The 15530-nt window shown below is 38.6% G+C and overlaps 1 protein-coding gene across 1 annotated transcript in view; it reads left to right on the top strand.

Annotated features, from left to right (window-relative positions):
• CPA6 (carboxypeptidase A6) overlaps positions 1 to 13913 on the top strand; it is a 45410-nt gene extending 31497 nt beyond the window's left edge. The window contains exons 6-10 of the mRNA XM_059844549.1: positions 692 to 802; positions 1045 to 1135; positions 5657 to 5859; positions 10819 to 10903; positions 12221 to 13913. Of these exons, the coding sequence (XP_059700532.1) occupies positions 692 to 802; positions 1045 to 1135; positions 5657 to 5859; positions 10819 to 10903; positions 12221 to 12408 (678 nt within the window). The 3' untranslated portion in view covers positions 12409 to 13913. The remainder of the gene's footprint in view (positions 1 to 691; positions 803 to 1044; positions 1136 to 5656; positions 5860 to 10818; positions 10904 to 12220) is intronic.
• Positions 13914 to 15530: the final 1617 nt, after the last annotated feature.

Below are 15530 nucleotides of genomic sequence, written 5' to 3'. Positions count from 1 at the left end.
CTGGAACCAGTAAAGGAGCATCTCTGGCACTAGCAAATAGAAGTGCTGAGGAGCCTCTAGTTTTGCTGCATTTTTCAAAGATGCAGAATGGATAAAAAACCAAAACCTTTCCCTACCTGGACTTCTTTTACTAACCTATACACTAAAGGTTCTCCAAAAATAGAGAGGTGTCTAAATTGTAAGGGAATAAACCGCCTGTATTGATAATTGTGCATATAGTAAGCTACTTTGAATGTAAACAAAAGCTGTGTTGTTAATCTGAGCCTTAAATGCTTCAAGACCTTATCAAATCACCTAGTGGAAACAACAGGGCTGCACTGTCTTACAGGAGCTAAACTCATTTCTTCAACTAAGAATCGGTTCCACTGACTTTCAGCTCTTACTTCAAGAAAAACTTTGCATGCATTTTCTTCTCTGTAATATGAGATGTATTTTCTTGAGTATTGAAAGCAACTGAGAAGGAGAGAGAATAGGGTCTTTAGAACACCTTTTTCACATGTTCACACACTGTCTGAATCACATTTACAGGAAGATGTCAGCCCTTCAGGCACAGCTAGAAGGATGTCTGTGCTGCCATGAGAGCAGACCTCTGTACTGCCAAATGCCTCGTGACTGTCATAGTCCACCACAATACTTAATTGGGAAATTATTTTTATTATGGAAACTATTTTCTTTGGGTTTTCTGCTTTAGGCTCTTCAGACACACCAGACTGATCCTGACATGAGAAAGATGCTAACTCAGCTGTATTTCTATATCATGCCTGTATTTAATGTGGATGGATATCATTTCAGCTGGACAAATGTAAGTAATGGCAGTAGTATTATTTGAAAAATTATTCAGACAAGAAAGATCAAATAGTTATTACATTATTCAAAGGTGACTCTGCATAAATCTGGTCCATCACTTTGTGCCTTGGAAATAAATGATTCCATTTAAGGCAGAATACTGAATATGTTTACCAGGGTTGATTTGTTATGTGTACAAATAGATTTTTGCCAAAATAGAGTAATTTTGCTATTTAAATATTTTGTAACTTATGCTAGGATCGATTTTGGAGAAAAACAAGATCAAAGAACATGAGGTTTCACTGTCATGGTGTTGATGCTAATCGAAACTGGAAAGTGAAATGGTGTGGTAAGTATGGAGATACTGTGGTCCCTCAGTTCAGATTACCCTGTATTTACTTATTCAGCAGAGGTAATTATCCAAGTAGGTTAGATCACATCTGTTGTGTTCTCTTTTTCATAGTTGAAGATTTTTTTTCCCATAAAGCCATAAGCCAAGGCTCAAATCTTCCTAATAACTTCTAAAAAAATAAAAGTTCTCAAACTTGGAAAATCATCAGCAAAAACTTGTCATGGAGAATGTGGCAAATTTTTTTAAATCACACATACAGCTATTCTGTATTTTGGCAATCATATAAATAATTTGAAGCATAACATTGAGAATGAACCATGACTTTTCAAGATTTACCTGTAATCTTACCTTTTAACTGTAGCTTCAGGGAACATTTCAAGCTTCATTTTATTCAATTTGCCATTTCTCTGAAATTATTTAACTTTGGAAATGTCAGACTGACTTTGCTGGCCTCAGTGTCCTTAAGGCCATTATTATCAGTGAGTTAATAAAGAAAGAAGGTGCTTCTAAATTCATGGAGATACAATTTTAAACTCCCAGCAGTTCTATAAGTACTTCATTAAAATTGGCCTGAATTTTGCATAGAGAACGCAGCGGTAATGAAGTAACTACCAGAAGATTTGGAATGGATCCACCAAGGAAAAATGGTATTTTCTTAAATCTTGCCTAAAGATTGTGCAATTCACGCAGGGGTAAGCAGCCCCTAAAGGTTCTAGTGTAAGGAAGTAAGAACACTTAAATACAGCAATATATACCTGCTGACCTGCTGTCCCATCTAAAGGCACTTCCTTTAGCTCCCTGCGCAGCAGTTGCCTCAGCCAGCATTAGCCCACCTTCCTTATTTATATTACAAGCTTGTAAAGACAAGAAATTGGGTTTGTTTAGTGCAAGGGCCCTGCCTTCAGCCCATCTCCTCTTCCTCTAGATGTTTCCACAATACTCTTGCAGTAGGGGTGAGCACTGGACACTCAGGCTTGAAACAGCTGGGTTCTTTAAGCAGAGCTTTGAAAATTGTAAGGCTAAAAGTGATTGTGGACAGATGCATACATCCAGTCCAGTATGGACCTGTGAGATTTGCTTCAAATTGTTTTCAGCTCTACCTGCTCTAAGGAGAGGACCAAGACAGAAGCATTTACAGAAAGCCTGTGTTAATTAAGAAACCTTCTGTTACAGAAGACAGGCCCAGGGCTGCTATCACAATCTTTAAGGCAATTTTATGCTGCAAAAATAACGTCAAAATGAACAAGTCCTGCATCACTGTTACCATGGTTTACTTAAGTGTGTAAGCCACAACTGCAGGTATTTTTTGGGGACACCCATATACTGTTCAGAAAATAGGCACTGGTATAATTGGAATGATCTGTTCTCTTATAATGTGTTGAGAGATGTTAGGTACTTATCAGTGCAAAATTAATACAGAGTGCATTTTCTTTCTAATTCTAATTTATTTTTCTTGGGTTCCTCCTCCCTCTTCCTGCTCCCTAGCCACTGTATCAAAACACATTTTTATTCAGTCCTAAAAATGTTTGCTTAGTTTTAATTTAAAAAACTGTTTTTACTAGGCTTAGTGAAACTGTAACAATACTCACATGTGTTGTGTGCTATAATCCCCTACTTGTTGCATTTCTCCCCTGCACTGACATGAAAGACAGGTCCCCACCCCAAGTTTAAAAAATAAAAATTCTTTCAAGTCTGCTTCTCATCCCAAAAAGCACATGCTCAGCTTCCTGCTTTGGACCCCAAAGTCTGTCTAATTGTCTATTTTAATGAAGAATAAAAAGGTCTTTCATCAACTGGGCTGACTGGTACTCTGATGACCCTGACCAGTCACCTCACCCGGCATTCTCATTAATATCTGATATTAGATGAGTCAGAGAAGAGTCTGGATCATATCACACTTTGAAGCTTTGTAATCATGGTGAGTTTAACATTTAAAACTGCATATGCTTGTAAAAACCTTTCCATTAAGTTCAGTTGCACTTAAGAGTTTTCTGACAGGCTTGAACTTCACGGTGGGGCTTCCAGGCAGGTGTGCTGTGGCAGATTCCAGCCTCAGCAAAGCCACCAAATGCTATCAGCAGTGAGCTAGTCAGTGCTGATAACACAGCATCCCATCTGCTTTCCTCTTTCTTTCTAGTGTAGGACTTTGATGTGAGCTTTATGACTCTCTGGGGACCAAGCCAAGAGCCGTATCACTGCTAGATTTCATGTTGCAGCAACCTGTACTCAAAAGAGTGCACACAAATTGCACACAGGCAGCAAGAACTCTGGGTAGAAATGGTCCTTGAGATGCACACACATGTGCAATAACTAGTACAATGGTTTAATGATATTGAAATAATAGCAACTTTTAAGGAAATAATCAGGTACTTAGAATTAATTTAAGTCATAGGGCAAACCTAGTTAAAGCGGTTGCATCCAAATCCCCAAGACAGCAACAGTAGGAGTTAAAATTTCCAGCACATCCCAATTTTCAGTGCACCCCACTGCTCACTGAGGGCAATATCCCATACTGGCAGAAGTGGGTGCAAGGAAGTTTGAAAATCAAGCTCCAGCTTGAATGAGCTCCAGCTCATTCATCCTACAGTCTTCCTTCTGTACCAGAGCGCCGGTTTTATCAGTCTTGGCACACATTTCTGTTCATTGGTCTCATGATGGATGTTGGATCTTTGTCCTCCCCTGGCATGCTATCAGGTACAAAAACAAGGCAGCATGGTAACATTTTACACAATTCCACTTGCTTCTCATGACTGTAACTTAGAAATGTCCAACTCTTTTTTCATTCTTGAGTTAGTTAAAGAAATTCCAGTGTGAAAATTGAGCATACCCTTACATTATCCAAGGCCACCATGGAAACCTCCTCTTTTTATCACCAGCTAGCTTCTTTTAAGGTAAAGCACTAACTACCTCTGGGATGGTACATGGCTCACCATAATAGGCTGAACAGTTTAGAGAGGTTTTTTCCTTCCCTGGAAGTCTCTAAACTGAGCCATATTTTACCATTGGGTCATTTTATCATTAGCTTGTAGGGATCCACTGTTTATGAACAGTGTTATCCATTGCCATGATTTAGTATACAACACTGAAACAGGAGATGAAGTATCCATTAAAAAAAAAAAAAAGGGGCAAAGGCTTTGGAGACTGTTCAATAGCTCTCCTGCAGCTACATTATCTGATAAGAAATCAAGTGCTCTTGGGATTTGGATGTCTTGGTGGCCATCTGTTCTGCATGGAGAAGACCATCTGCCCTCTCTATAACCCTTCCATATCCACTGCAATCCAAGCACTAATACCTTTGAAATCCCCACCTGTGGCCATTGAATGGTAGCCTCAATTTTTATCTTACAAATGAAACTGCAGCATGAAATTCTTACATTTCTTTTTTTTTTTTTTTTTTGGCATTAGGTTGATTGCATAACCCTGTTTTAGTTGATAGCATTATGCCTTCTCACACACAGCTCTTTTCATATTAATTGAAGGTGGCAGTACTTACTATACAAAGGAAAGCTAATAAAACACTGTTGTTGTAAGTCCCTGATGGCTCCAGGGAAGTTTGCAAGCAAACTATTATTATTCTGCAGGTCAGTCTAAAATGTGTGGTATTTTGAAATTGCAGCAGATAAAAGAGCAGAGTACATTTGCATAAATATTGTTCTTTTAGGCCCAGGCCCTAAACTGTAAATGAGACAATGGCTTAGATCCAGAATTGCTAAATTATAAAGGAGCCACCACCACATCTCCTTTCCTTAGTTTCATCTTTCAGTACCTCATGGCATATTATATGTAGGTTACTCTTGTGCAGCTTGCTGCCACCTGAGCAAGTTGACACAAAGATATCCTCAAAACTGAGCCCCTGCCCCAAACTTGAAGTTAAGCCCTGTGCAAACTGAGGCAATTTCTGTTTTAGCTGACTGAGCAGTCATCCCATGTGGCTTCTCTCTTCTCATCTTTTTTCTTTTTTTTTTTTTTTTCCCATGAGGTTTGCAGGGGTGAAAATAGGCAGTAGTCAGGAGCTATTATCATCTTTTTTAAGATAAATCCTGTTGAGGTTTTCTACCTACCATTACAACCACCACTGTCATAGAGAATACAACAGTAAGTAAAAGCTGTAAAAGGCTAGATTTGCCCTGGGAGTGACCAATGAAAGAGGTATAGCCCTCTGATTTCAAATAGACCAACTGAGACCCATCAATAGTTTTAACACTGCAATGCTGATGCAAAAAGCCAGGAAGAAAATGCAGTGAAGTCAGGTTCTCCTTTTTCATTTGGAAAGAATTTATCCTCTGGGGAGGATCACCTGTAGCTGGCTGATTGGGAGCTTGGTGTGTCTATGAGATGAACAAGCAGATTGCTGCACTGAGGTCCCCCAGGCTCATGCCCATCAGGCACAAAAAAGCAATTTAATTTGTTTATTGCTTTTCACACTTTTGTACGTGGGCCAAAAGAGGCTGAGCCAGAAGCTGACCCCTGGAATTTCTCTGTGATTGTTCACCACCATCTTTCTCTTTCAACCTCTAGATGAAGGAGCTTCACTACACCCATGTGATGACACTTACTGTGGTCCTTTTCCCGAGTCTGAGCCTGAAGTAAAGGCTGTTGCTCACTTTCTCCGCAAACACCGGAAACAAATAAAAGCTTATTTGTCCTTCCATGCCTATGCACAGATGCTGCTGTACCCTTACTCCTACAAATATGCAACCATTCCAAACTTCAACTGTGTGGTAAGTTCATTAAAGCCTGGAGAATGTGCTCCAAGAAGACTTGTTTCTTCAATACTCTGCACATATATAATATTGAGGAGTATTTATTCTGGATCCACTTGCAATCACATTACTGGTTATATAACCTTCACTCGCCATGAGTCAGTGGTGATTTGATTAAAATGGTATCATGCCTTTCATCCATCAGTCCCTTTAAATTACTTTATAGGATAAATCCCTAATTTTAATTATAGTTATTACAATTTTATTTAATTAACTGTAATGGGAATTACACAGTTAGGTCCTTGGGCATCTAGCTGAAATTATGTCTCTTCATGCTCAGAACTTAAATACTAGGAGCACAAAGAAGATCATCTTCAATGTTATGAACAAAATAAAATTGAAACTGTTTATGTTTATCAGTTCAAGGAGGAATCTCTTAGATTTCACCAAAATTAAAGTTTCAATTGCACTATGTATCATTCAGGTCAGACATAGTGTTTTTAACCCTTTCAGACAAGCAGGTAATTAAAATCAGGAGCTTCTCTATATTAAAAAAATAAATTAAAAATAGTTTTTGATGTAAGCCTATTGATTCACAGATGAGTACATTTCATGTATTCCAGGCTCATCCAAATGCAGAGCTATTCCCTCTGCTTGTAGTCTGAGGTCTGTTTTAGCCAGCCTCCTGCTCATAAAACCCCCCTTATGGCTTATTCTCTGAGGGACACATGGCTAAGCTTTGCTCTCTGTTTGCTCCTGCTCACAGACCCACATTGCACCAACCAGTTCCAAGCCTCTTTCTTTCACCCTCAATCCTGAGTAAAATTACATATTCCATTTATCTCCCATTTTGACCTTGAAAGTTACAATTACTTTTAACTTGCTGGTTTAAGCTAGTTTTCTCCAAAGGAGCTTAACTGCACCTTAGATTTATCCTATGCAGAATGAATGATGTCAGTCCCTGGGGCTTCACTGAAGTTTCACTCAGCTGTTCCCTCAGGAGGCTGAGCAGCCCGGACTCCACAAACTAAACTCTCTATCTAGGTTTATTTCTGTTGAGACACTTAATTTCAGTTGCTATTAAACATTCTTCTGTCTGATGCCATTCCTGTGAAACAGAGCAAATTAGAAGTTAACTTAGCAGCCAGAGGAGCTAAAAATATGAGACTTGTGGGGAATGATCACCAAACCCTGTAATGACTGTGGGTAAATTTATGAATTTTTTTTATTATTATTCTACCTTCACATTCTTTTGGGTAATGACAAGGAGAAAGGAATTCCCCAAGTGAATTGATGACTATTTAGTTAGCAAAAAAATCAGACTGGGAATTTAAAATCAGCAGTTCTCATTCCTTTGAGGATCAGCAGGTGCAAGTATATTTTTTTTTAGGAACAAACAACTGAGAAGAAGGTAAAGAGGTAGTGTTAAGAAGAATCAGCAGCTTTTCTGCAAGTATATGATTACTGGGTATCTGACTAAAATGTCCAGAGTAATATAAAGCAATAGCAGATGCTTTAGATGGGAAATTCATTGTAATGAGAAGGAAGATTTATCTGAGAGTTTTTACACATACCAGTATATATTGTTGTTCATGTTGCTTAAGGGATAATTCTATTCTGAGATTGGGCATAACTGCCCCTCAGCTCATGCACATTCTGCCTTTCCACCCATTGCTTTTAGACCAAAGGATCCCAATTTTTGATGTTTAGAAGGTGTTCCTGAGGTTGCAAGACCTTAGATCAGGCTTCTCATCAGAGGGAGCGGAGCACAGACCTAAAGGAACAGAAAAAGATGCTATTTTAAACAATTCCCATGGACAAATGAAAACTAAATACCAATTCTAAATATCTTGTCAGTATTTGAACTTCATACTTCTTTTCATTGTGGTCGATCAAAAACAAGAGAGAGGTTGAAATAGGAAACTGACGTTATTTCCTGTTATTTATAAAGCTCATTATAGGGATCATAGTGAAAATTAAGGGAATATTTGTTGGTTATTTATTAGTGTGCTTTAATACTTGCCTAAAGCCAAAGGCTCCATCACCTGGTGGCTCACAAATATATGGTTTTTAAGTCCCAAAAATGATGACTTAGGCTGAGGTTTTGGATTCTCCAGTTCTCTTGGAAATTGCAATGAGCTGGAAAGTGATAGATCTCTGTTTCCCGACACTGATGGAACGAGCATTGCTGGTCTACGTGGGCGGAGTGCAGTGAAAACAGTAAGACCCCACATGCATAGCAGATAAATAGCTTTTGGTGCTAACAGTGGGCTACAATGAATTTTGAGCAGAAGAAAGGCTGTTTCTGTCGGGGTCAGATCATTCTAGTGAGCTGTCAGTTACCATTTCAATTAAAGTGTTCAATTATTCAGAGCTGCTTTGAAACTGGAGAGCTGTGTACTGATCACAACATGCATATTCTGTTCTAATTTAGTCACAACTCTCTTATTAGCACTCTCCTGAAATCTGCTCTTTTAAGATGCTGAAAATGAAAGTACTCTTTTAGATTGAAAAAAACACCAGCAGAAACACACATCCATCTCAAGAGCTTTAAATTTCACCTGATTTTCATCCTTTTTCTTCCTGTACTGTCATTTGCCTTAGTGTTTGCAGGGAACTTATATGGCATGACTGAGTTTGTGTACATCTCTGCAAAAATCTGGTAATTTTATGTGGTATTTTCTCCTTGAGGGTGTTCAAAGACTGGTTGCCTGGATTTATTCAGGATCCAACCTGCACAGTATGATGCAGTTGAGAATGGTCCCTTGTTGGGGCACATGGGTCTAACAGTGGAAGCCAGCTGCATTCCTCAAGGCTAAGAGCTTCAAGTTCACAGTGCCCAGGGATGTGTGCCCACGTGGTGGACATGGACTTGAGATGCTCCTGGTCTGACCTCCAGATAGTTTCTGCCTCTGCACAGAACTCATTACTGTTGTGCTGATTTTAAATGGGCATTGCCAAACTATTTCTTTGAAAGATTTCAACAGGATTATCTGTTGTCTCATTGCTGTACAGTGTGTAACTCATGCACAGGGAGCCTTCTCATTTGTGGCTATGTTCTACTTGCCATGGTGCCTTTATCAGAACTTTGTTCTCCAGCCTTCTCAGCTCTCCCAGCTGAGCCCTGTCTCCTGTTCCCTTGGCATCAAGCCTCTTGTCAGGCCAACCCAGCTCCTCACCAAGACCCTGAGATGGTAAGCACAGCTGCTTGCAGATTTTGGTTGAGCAACAGTGTCTCGTACTTGGGACAGAGCAGGCACCAGACAACAGCTCCTGGCCGCAGCTGGAGTTCCCTTCCCGGGCCCTGTGCAGCCACAGCCACCACGGTGAACTCACACTGCCACCCCACCACCCCAACAGGGTCCAGCAACTCCAACCCCATCATGGGTCTTGTGAGTCACAACTCAGAAGTCAAGGCATCTGGAGGAAGAGTGCCAAGTGACAGCACTTCTCCCCTCTCCCACAGGACAGGCACTTCTCGTCTTTGGTGTTGGGGTGAATCAGAGGTTACCCCTTACACTGGCTGGCAACCACATCCCAGCCCTGCAGAAGTTCTAGCAACACTGAGTTAAGCAGTCTTTGCCTCCACACACTCTCCAGTGGAGGTGGCAAAAGGTCAAGCTGAAAAGGGGAGAGTCTCCAGCACCATCGTCCTTCTGCGAAAAAACCAAAAGTTCTGGTTGTGCCTAACTAATGTTTGTAATGGAGTAAAAATGTTCTCTTTCATTTGCTAAGAGGAGTTAAAATAAACTCACCAAAGCCCTACCTGCACACCAGGAAGTGAAAAGGAATTTATTTTTGTTTCTGGAATGACATTTAAAGCAGTTTTCTCTGGCTTCTCTACTTGGACAGACAAAGCCTTTATGGGTCAGACCAAGGATTAAGTCAGAATCCCAACTCCTGACAAGGGCAAACAAGTGGAAGGTTAGGAGAAACATACCAATGGAAAGGCAAGTAGAGGGTAATCCTTCCCCAGTGTATTCAATTACTGCCTGATGAATAACAAGGACTGAGTTTATGAAAACTTGCATAAACCAAACAAACCTGTTCAAGGAAATAAAACAACTAAAACAACCATTGCAGCTTCATGCAGTGGTTCAAAGTCCAGAGTTTCTAGCTCCAAAGATAATAATTTCCTGTTCTCTATAAAGAGATGACTGTGTTTTCCCAGCCTGCACTGTAAATTTGCCAATATCCTTTTCTTTGGGGTAATATTCCTTTTCCGTTCTGTGTGTTTCGATGCCTTATCCATATGTGACTCAGAATTTTCCATGGGCCAGGCCTTTTGCACACAGTTTCACAGGACGAACCATGAACCTCCTAAACAGCCTTTCAGCTGCAAGCTGCTGCAATGCAGGCACTGATTTTACCTCTACAGGACTGAAATCACATTTCTGAAACAATGGAAAGAGCTCTCCGAGACTAAATCATCAGGCCCCAGAGAAAGTTAAACCAGCAGTGAACATTTACCTGCTGATCAGAGATTCAGGAGTGGAACTTGTCTCCTTCCTTCTTCCCACTCTGCTCACTGAACCACTGTGAGTGTCAACAAGACATCATTTCTCCTTCACAAGCCCGGCAGAGACAAGGTTTAGTGAACTGGGAAATTCATCTTCACTAAATGCATGCAGGCTTTTAAACTGCATTAAAAAAAGATTATTTCATCTCATGGTCTTACATGTCATCTAAATTTGTTGTGTTGCTAAATTGACATATATACCTATAATTACAAACAACATCTGATCATTCATGGTGCAGAGAGCTCTTTTATTTAATACAAAACCAAGTTTTTCAGGGAATTGCTGTCATTAAAAATAAATAATGCATTTATCCTTTACAATAATTTTAATTTAGCTGCCACAGACTCGTGGAATACAGCATTGTGCCAGAGGTCAATGATCCATTGACTCAGGTTCCAATCACAATACAGTATTTAATTCAAAGTCTAATTTATGTATTTGATTTTCTTCTCCCCAGGAATCAGCAGCCTATAATGCTGTTAATGCTCTTCAGTCAGCCTATGGTGTAAGATACAGATATGGCCCTGCATCCAGCACTTTGTGTAAGTTTCCCTCTGCAGGTTTGTGACTTTGACCTTCCTACAGTAAGAAGGAGAAAACCCTTATTATAACAAAGAATGTAAACACTATTTAAACTGAACTTTGTTCCGGTTTTGCGTTGTGAGGAAGGCAGAAGAAAGTTTTGCAACTGATTCAGTCAGCTGATTGCAGTAAGATTAACTCAATTGATGCAATAAGAGATTAAAACGCACTTGAGAGTCAAAAGCCAGCAAATAACATATTCACATCATATAAAACTGTGGGGTTTTTTAAAAAGAAGAACTAAGATCTTAAAAACCATATCTTTAGCAGATACTGCAAATGCACTGCTAAGTTGTAACAGCATATGTCAGGCAAGCTCTCTGTACAGAGGTAAAAGAAAAAGAAGTTCAACAGGTTTTAACAAGACACTTTTTTTCTTTACTGAAACCTTGAGGTCTGAATGCTGTGGCTAACGATAACAGACATAGAAAAAAGTGAAAAGCTAAAGACTTTTCACAAGTAACCTCCTGCATCTCCTCTGCCATTGCTGTGTTTCAGCTACAGTTCCACTTATCACGGGTCTCCATCTCACAGCATAGTCATCATCTTGTGCTCATTACACTGCAGTCAGTCAATGTGTCAAAGGAAAAGCAGTGTGAATTGATGAGAGAATTGCACAGATTACAGCAGGCCACATGAGAGATTTATCTGTATAAAAATATGTGTCTTGGATAATCAACATATGGAGATAACGAAAGCATAAGCAGCACACTTCTTCCTGAGGAAGGTTTGTTTAAGACATCACCTATGCAAACGCTCTCATTCTGTGGGGAAATGTTGAGAAAGTAAGACAAATTAAAATAATTTTAAAAGCATTTTAAAAAGAAGATGGCAGATTACCAACTTTCCTCCTTCTCACTGCAAATGAATTGCCTAAAAAACCCAATTTAGAGCTAGGAGCAGCAGAAATCTCCAGTGCAGCTGGGAGATCTTTGTGGAAAGAAAGCTTCAGACTGTGTTCACATGGAGTCGGGAACGGTTTGAGGCTTTATTCCAGATATTCAGTTTTATTAAATTTTTGCTTTACACAAAACAGTTATAATATTTTTTCCTATGAAAATGAAGGGACTAATCCATATTATGCTAAGCACATTTCACCAGGTGCTGAGTGTTCATGCTATTCTCTGAAGGGTGTTCAGGATCAGGGCAAGCAACAGCTGGAGTTGCAAGAATACTCACTGAGTCCCAGACACAAAATGCCACAAGAACCCTCTGGGGATTTCAGCATGACCTGCATTTAACATTTTATAATGCTTTCTCTGAATTGTCTCTTTCAGATGTGAGTTCTGGCAGCTCTATGGACTGGGCTTACAAAAATGGCATCCCATATGCATTTGCATTCGAGCTGCGTGACACTGGCCATTTTGGATTTTTGCTTCCTGAAATGCTGATCAAACCAACCTGCACAGAGACCATGCTTGCAGTTAAAAATATAACTCTTCACTTGCTGAAGAAATGTCATTGAGATGGATTTCTAGGAGCTGGAAGTAAACATTTTACTCCTAGTGCTGATGCTTTTCAATGTGTTCAGTTGCCATTCTAAGTTTGGCCACTTCAGAATTCAAGAAGCTAATGGGAAATTTGATATTGTTTCTGCCAAATTACCTTAGTGGAAAATGGAAAAAAAAAAATCATTCAATATCTGCTCTTCTAAAGTCCATAAAGCTGATATACTAACTTAGCTACCAGTTTGGTGCAGAATATTTTTGCAATAAAACCTTTATTCTGCAATTTCCGTGAGGCTGGTCCTAAAATAAAGGACTGCTGCTTCCAGGCAGTTCCAGGCCTTACACCTTTCCCTAAAATGAAGACGTCCCAAGGGGTCTCTCAAACCAAGGGATAAAGTTTACATTCATGTAAATATACCCTGTGACCCAACACAGGCCTGTATCTACAGCAATAAATGCCTTAGAGGGGTAGCTGGCTGCACTGCAAGTGGCAGTGTGGCTTCCTTCTGCATGTATACATACATACATACATACATACGTACATGCATACATACATACATACATGCACTTTTGTGATTTTTTAAATTCATATTATGCAATAATTTGAACCAAGGTTTCTTTTAACTGTTCAGAGAAAATCTACTTTCAAATGTATATAATTGGTGTGGACTCAAAATCAACATATTGTCTTTGAAAATGTAAGTTTCCTAGGATGTGTAAGAATTACAATGAAATACTATTGAGCTAGACAATGTTCTGCTTTATGGAGAGACAAAGCAACTTGCCATGACTTAGAACTTGAAGCTGGCAGTCGACTGCTACATCTGGGCTCTGCTGTAGATAGTGACTGCCCATTTCCACCAGCCAAGGATTTAGCCTTAAACTGTAATTAACTGATGTTTTATTTATCAATATTCTTGCAGTGAATATTCTGTGGCTCTTTGGCCATGTGGCTCTTCTTCCTGGAAGCTGCATTGTTTTGCATGTTTTAAAGGAATTAATAAATTTTTAATGGATTCTTAAGTGAGACAGAGGTGAAGGTAGAAGCCTTACAGCTGAAATAAAGTGAATAAGCACTATGTTTGAAAGAATAATGAAAGCACAGAGAAGATAACATGTTGAGGGATTTTTAGTACTTTTAAAATACTATTTTTTTTATCTTATTATATCTGCAGAAGCATATATTTTACTTAATGATTTTTGAATTTAATCTTATGCCACTACATATTAACAAAAACATATTTGTTAATAAAATGGTCAAAGACTTTTGAAGTATTCTTCATATTTTACTTAAGTGTTAAAACTTTAGTTCAAGTGTGTAGCAATTTTGCCTATCTGTAAAACATTCCTGACACTAAGGATGGAGAATTTAAAAAAAAAAACAACTAAGTTCTCTCTAAATAAGCACTTGAACTTAGCAAATGGGCAATCTTTATAAGTCTTATAAGGGAAGTACTGTATTTAATTAAGCATATCATTGTTTTCAGGACTGCAAAAGGCAATCAGTGAACAAAGATGGCAGAATTGCATTCTATTTGTCTAACATTTTGTTAATAAATGTGTTTATTTTACACAAGTTTCTGAAGGTTTGTTCACATTTGTTTAATTCAGTCTTGAGTAACATAAGTTTCTATTCTGGTTTATTAAATGCCCAGGAGACAGAAGTCCTCAAAATAATAATTTCTAATTGCTTATGACCATAACCATTAAATATTTTGAAGGCAGCAATAACTGTCTTTTGCTATGTACACATTCCTGACCAATGGCCTTAATAGCAGTATAAATGATTAGCACCAATCATTATACATTATTCTGAATTTAGTTGACAAGACTGAACTTACTACAAAGACATAAGAGACTGAAGAAGAGAATGAATGAGGGATGTCTAATTAACATGAGGCAAATTTACCTCTGAATTGCTACACTACAAGCATGGATCAGGAGCAGCCAGATTCTTGTGTGATGGTTTGATTCCTGCTCGCAGTCCAATAGTTCACCATATAAATATTTCAGTTTCATCTTCATACCATTACAACTGCACTGGCAATGAAAAGTAATTGGACTCTCGGAATAAGGAAGGGAAACAAACTAATATCCTCCTTTAGGTACCAAAAGGACCTAACATTTTAGACCTAGTTGACCTTCTTGGAAAGGAACAACTGTAAGTATTCTTAGATTTATCTAGGATGCTTTGACATTTAGAAGTACTTGATATCAAGCCCTTTCTACGAGTAAAGCTACACACTAGTATATGGATGGACACTGCTTGAATACTATCTGTGACATGCAACTGAGAACTCTGAGCTGAGTTGTTAAGACCTGTGCAGGGTAATTTAATGCCCCATAGCTGAATACAAGTGTTAACAGTCTCTGAGCCCTTTAATTTCAGGGTCATTAAAGCTGGTAGAAAGACAGTCACTAGGAAAGAACAAACTCTGTTTCCTGAATTAAATTTTTGTAAGATAATTTTTCATCAAAAGAGTGATTCTAAATGGAGTACTTTACCCTAAGGAAAAGACTAATGGCAACCAGCTATTTGGATATGAAATCATATATCTTTTGTGACTTATAAATGCTACTTCTCAAGAATAGCTCTCCTTTATCTCTATAATTGCTTGCTTCTCTTCCCTTTGTACTTTTCAGCAATTTTTATTAACTACAGGACAACAGAATTGAAAGCTGGTTTTAAGAAAAGTGAATTTATTTTATGATCATAGGCACAGTTTATCATTCAACACAATAAAAAGTACATGAACAGCAAAACACTGTTTTAATAACCAGCAGGTCCATGCCTCTTCAAGTCACCCTTACCAAAAACAAGTATCACAAATTATTTATTACATTAAATCATCATTCATAAATTGATTAAAAAATGCCTTTAGAGATCAAAAAAGTATTGTTGCAAACCTTGAATAAAGACCACTGCTGATGAGTGAAGCTCCTTGTAGATTTTCCAGAAGTTGCTTCAGAAAGGTCAGTGTATTCAGTCACTCGTAACATATAAAGCCTATGGAAAACTGCAGTTCCTTTCTGAGAACTGCAATACCTTTTCTGAAATCTGAATTGGAAGAGTCCAAATGACCTTGAATGCCAACATGCATTTATATGCAGAGTCAGTCTGCTTGTCTATAGGAAACAG

The sequence above is a fragment of the Haemorhous mexicanus genome, chromosome 1 (assembly GCF_027477595.1).
Source record: "Haemorhous mexicanus isolate bHaeMex1 chromosome 1, bHaeMex1.pri, whole genome shotgun sequence".
Taxonomy (NCBI): Eukaryota; Metazoa; Chordata; class Aves; order Passeriformes; family Fringillidae; genus Haemorhous; species Haemorhous mexicanus.
The sequence above is the reverse complement of the archived record's forward strand: the minus strand, read 5'-3'. Positions and strand labels throughout refer to the sequence as shown.